Source organism: Gastrolobium bilobum, unplaced genomic scaffold (genome assembly GCF_033153095.1).
Source record: "Gastrolobium bilobum isolate Gb01-03AN ecotype WA unplaced genomic scaffold, APGP_CSIRO_Gbil_v1 utg814, whole genome shotgun sequence".
Taxonomy (NCBI): domain Eukaryota; kingdom Viridiplantae; phylum Streptophyta; class Magnoliopsida; order Fabales; family Fabaceae; genus Gastrolobium; species Gastrolobium bilobum.
This window is the reverse complement of record NW_026897615.1, coordinates 321542-326843: the sequence shown is the minus strand read 5'-3', so window position 1 is coordinate 326843 and position 5302 is coordinate 321542. Positions and strand designations below refer to the sequence as shown.

At 34.9% G+C, this 5302-nt stretch overlaps 1 protein-coding gene across 2 annotated transcripts; it reads left to right on the top strand.

Annotated features, from left to right (window-relative positions):
• The first annotated feature begins 1027 nt into the window (after positions 1-1027).
• Positions 1028-4901, top strand: LOC133308639 (probable folate-biopterin transporter 2). Of its 2 annotated transcripts, none has more exons than XM_061509284.1 (5): positions 1028-1703; positions 2740-2999; positions 3086-3181; positions 3271-3429; positions 4205-4901. In XM_061509284.1, exons 1-5 carry the CDS (start codon positions 1337-1339, stop codon positions 4802-4804), a joined length of 1482 nt encoding a protein of 493 aa, XP_061365268.1. In that variant the 5' UTR covers positions 1028-1336; the 3' UTR covers positions 4805-4901. The 2 variants fall into 2 exon arrangements, with proteins under 2 accessions (XP_061365268.1, XP_061365266.1); XM_061509282.1 differs by having other exon boundaries at positions 3259-3429.
• Positions 4902-5302: the final 401 nt, after the last annotated feature.

The following is a 5302-nucleotide window of genomic DNA, read 5'->3' as shown; positions in this document are numbered from 1 at the left end:
TAAAAAAAATATACGGTGTGGTCCAGTTATAACCAAACCATCTAACCAAGTTGCACGGCTTATGGTTATTTTAATCATTTTGGATTCCTTGCTATGATACAGCCAGTATTAAGGTCTTAGGGAACTATACATACACCAAAATCTAAAGTTTTTAAGCGAAATATTTCAATCCTTTAAATCCCTCGTCAACAATAACAAAGTTGGAGTAAGAGATTTTCCAAGACATTACACGCTGGAGAAATCGTGGTATAAATATAGTATAATTTTTTTAGGTGCATGCAATATGATGAATTCTTATATAGCAAATATCTATCTTCGCAAATATACCTGGTAGAATCTCTCCACATGCTGAAAATTTGGATTCATATTGATATCCACGTGTTGCTTCTTGATTGGATATGTTTGTTTGTTTATATTGATTGACCCACGGCAACGGGTAGGTTTCCTTCACACTCCCAAAACTTTTGCAGTGAACCTCGTTTTCGGACACAGCATCCGCCTTCACGATAGTGGGAACACGATCTCATTGATGTTTGATGGCCCCACTTTACGTGCTCTCTAATATATATTATAATTTTATTTTATAAATTATATTAAATATGACAAGTGATATTTAGTATAGTTTATAAAAATTTGTATATATAACTTTTCTCATTTATTATTATTTAAGTTTTATCACTCTTATTATCTATTTTGTTGTCGTTATATTAATTTGAAGTCAATAACAATTAAATTTTTTTCTTTTTCAATAGTTAATTTTAAATTAATCTAACAATAATAAAAAAATAATAAGACTAAAATGAAATAGTGTTAACTATACAATTCGCATTGTAAAAATATATAAATATCTTTTACCATACCGATTCCTTTAACTTTATTGTAACAATACCGTTAAAAAAAAAAAACTTATTACAACATTTTCTTTTTGAGTGGTTAAACTTAAACCTAGGAAAAATCAAAATACCCATTTGTCATCTTAAAAGGTTAGTGGCGTTGAATTTGATTAACCCTTCGGAAGCATGCTGCTGTAAGATTTAATATGCACTAGTGAAAGCAGCAGTGATAGTTTCCTTGTAGATTTAATGCACGTTTGGCTTAAACAAGAAGCTGAACCCAGTGGATCTCTGTTCCATGAATCCTTATTTTTCACACTAACTATAGGTTCAAGTCAACGTTTCCTTTTCAAAATCCCTTCTTTTTTTTGGTAGGGATTGAACATTGAAATCTGAAGGAAATGAGTTCAAAGCTGCAAGATTCCCATGTTAAGAACTAGCAAATAAAAAAAATTGGGAATTGTGGAATTTGGTCCTCTAAGTCTTTATCACAATAGTGAACGATGCTGGAGAAGGAAAATCTGGAGGATCCCTCTGATGAAGTTTTGGAAGAAAATGAACCCAGAAAGGGGGTTTGTAACTGTCTCTGCGTTCCAGTCCATTGGTTCAGAATGCTTTCAAGGGAAACACATTGGAGTTTTGTATTTGGGGTGATAGTTGTTTATGGTGTAAGTCAAGGACTTGGTGGAGCTCTTTCTGGCGTTGCCACTAAGTATTACATGAAGGATGTTCAACAGGTTCAGCCATCTGAAGCACAGGTTTATGTAGGAATTACATACATTCCTTGGATTGTCAAGCCTCTCTGGGGGCTTCTCACTGATGTTCTCCCAATATTTGGATATCGCAGGCGACCTTATTTCGTTTTTGCTGGTATGATATGATACATTGTGCATATTTTCTCTCATTCTGTAAAGTTTTAAATACCACCCTCTTGGATCTCTATCAGTTTAAATTAATTTCATTGGATTTAGGTGAAATTGGTATGCTATATATGTTGTGAGTTGTGAGCATAGTATGCAGAGTTGAAGCTGGTAATGGATGGTGATTATAATAATTGCATTGAGATGTTCTTGGGCAGAAATGTTGTAGTCTTAGTCAACTAACATGTACTTGTGTTACTTTTGGTTTGTACTTTTTAACATTATCTGGATCTGAGCAATATTAAAATGGTTTGGGGCTTGTAATTGTATATCTGAAAGCTGGAAAATACGAGATAATGTCTCTTAATTGGGCTGGAACATTGCTCAAAGGTTTGTGACTCAGTATGCTTGATATAGGATTCTCTCTGTCAATAACATACTAGCTGCATACTTCTGTAATATAGCATCAGTGGATAAGCATCTAAACGCAGGTACATAGGGTTATCTTCTCTTTGAGGACAAGGTGAAAGAACCAGGTGTTACTAGTTTACACAAAATTTGCATGTGCACATGGATTCATACCTTATCTTACTTGGGAAGCCCATTATGTATCTTATTTTCAACAAGACTTTCAGATGTTCTCAAGAAGAATTGTGAGGATGTTATCTGAAATACTTACTTCCCTCTATCTTTTATTTTATTTTTCTCGTATTTTGATTAAGCAATTGCCGTATCATATCATCAACTAGGGATTCAAGTGATGTAGTATATATATATATACATATTGAGATGAATGTGTACTTTCAATACTATACAAAATGTATAATGAATGAGTACAAGTAAGCTTTTCTTCAGACAACCTTAGAAGGGTTACAAACAGTGCTGTAACATAATTATGTTCGCATCATATAAGTTTCTTATTTATGATTAACATGGACCTTCCTTAGCAATTTATGCTGCCTGAAAGGATTGCTCGAGGATTGATGGATTCAGAAATTGTTTCATTAACACAGTAGCCTAATTTTTAGCTCCTTTGATTGTGACAGGATTCATAGGAGTGATTGGCATGCTTTTGTTGGCTTTGCACGAAAACTTGCATCTTTTGTTGGCCCTTTTGTCATTAACAGCTGGAAGTGCTGGGGTGGCTATAGCTGACGTGACCGTTGATGCCTGTATAGCACAGAACAGTATCTCTCACCCTTCACTTGCTGCTGACATGCAAACTTTATGTGCCTTCAGTAGTTCTGTTGGAGCATTAATAGGTTTCTCCATTAGTGGTATCTTTGTTCACCTTATAGGCCCTATGGTTAGCCTCAATTTCATCTATAAAAGCTTTTCTTGTCTTTTATGCACTTCGTTAGTTGTATCCTAATAGCAGAGCCTTTTCCTCAGGGCGTGTTTGGTTTGATGACAATCCCAGCCGGACTTGTAATTGTTGTCGGTTTTGTGCTTGATGAGCCTCATATGCCTAACTTTGCTTACAAACAGGTATAATTTACTTATGTCGTTCATTTTCATGATCCTAGCTAATACATGCATAATCTGATATTCCATGTTGTGTCTAGGTGAACCAAAAGTTTCTTGATGCTGCCAAAGCTATGTGGACGACATTGAAAAGCGAAGATGTATGGAGGCCTTGTTTATACATGTATTTATCCTTTGCGTTGAGTTTGAATATTCTTGAAGGAATGTTCTATTGGTATACAGACTCAAAGGCTGGGCCGTCTTTCTCTCAGGTATTTGGTTAGGAATATTGTTGATATTAGCATATTTTATCTTTTCCTTTACGTGGGTGTGGAGTCTCGTGACTCTTTCATCCTTTGGAAAAATCACTCCTGCCGAGACTACTTTCTACTGCTATGAACCACCAGGATTTTTCCCTTATATCTGATGAGAGAAATTAGTATAATTGCCATTGAGGCTATGACAAACTATGGCTTCCACTCCCTCGTGCTTATATCAGAGTGGTCCACACCTGTGAAGTCTGGATACATTTTTTTTTTCATTTCATTTCACTTTAGAGAAATTCTTACTTATGGAGTAAGTAAAAATATTTCCTCCAACACATTGAGGCTAGACATGAAGTAAAATTACACATCACTATTATACACCATTTTAGATCTAACGGAATGGAGGAAGAACTTCCACTTACTCCAAGAGCAAGTAATATTTTTTCCTCACCCAGTTACCATGAGACTGATTCTGATACCCAATACCATGATCTAGTCCATGCAAAGAGAATAAAGAAAAAATTATTAAAATAAGCTAGCCACAGGTAGCCATTGGTCTTTTCTATAGATGACTGAAATATCTGTTCCCTTGCCAAGTGTTTTTATATGGCCCTAAGATATTTTTCCTGTCTTTATATAATGACAATAGTTTTTTATTTGGCCAAGGTCAAAATGAAAATCTGTTAACTATTTAGTGTTAATCTTGTTGCATGAATCTTGTTAAATGGAAAACAATGTTGTAGAATGCCTGTAACCTTTGTCGTTCTTCTTTCTTACACAGGAGACTATCGGTTTTATATTTTCAATTGGTTCAGTGGGGTCCCTTTTTGGTGCAATACTATACCAGTATGCTTTAAAGGATTATGCATTCAGAGACTTGCTTTTCTGGACTCAGTTAATTTATAGTTTGTCAGGCATGCTAGATCTGATTATGGTCAAGCGATTGAACCTTAAGTTTGGTATACCAGATTATGTCTTTGTTGTGGTTGTTGAGAGTGTAGCTCAACTGACTATTAGACTCAAGTGGATGCCTATGCTTGTACTCAGCTCAAAGCTTTGCCCCTCAGGTATTGAAGGCACTTTCTTTGCACTACTAATGTCAATTGATAATCTTGGACTTCTATCAGCATCATGGGGAGGTGGCTTTTTACTCCACATGCTAAAGATTACACGGACAGAGTTTGATAATCTTTGGTTTGCTATTTTGATTCGGAACATTTTAAGAATCACTCCACTTTGCCTGCTGTTTTTGGTACCTAAAGTTGATCCAAACTCTTCCATACTTGCAAGCCAAAGCTTGACTTCACATGTGGCCATTGACTCTTCAGAAACGGAGAATATTGAATTGGTGTCCCTTGTAAACAATGTTGATGGTAACTAGCCAAGAAAAAACCTTTCTTTCAGATTCTCAATTTCAAATACGCAAAAACTATCAAAGCAATGTTACTTTAAATTGTGCAGAGATAGGACACAAGAAATTGAGGAAAGTTTCAAGTGGCTTTGATGTACTATTGTTGCATTTACATCCATATTTTTTTGTGATGTTTTCATATTGAATATCTAATACCACAAGTCAATTTTTTGCATCTAATTGTGTAACAATACAGAATACAAAGTCAGTTAGTTGTTAGTAATTCTAATCTCATTATAAATAAACTTTAATAATATATATTCATTCAAACCATTTCCGAGTGCAGATTGGATGGTAGGGAAGGTGAAAATAAGAAGGGGTGTAAAAATGGAGACAAGTGAGGCTACTTGATAGAGAATGGATAATGAAATGAAAAATAATTCTGAGCTCAAATTTATGATTCCAAAGTTATTCACTTTCCAGTTTTCACTGGTTTCTTTTAACTCAACCAAACATATCTTAATGATC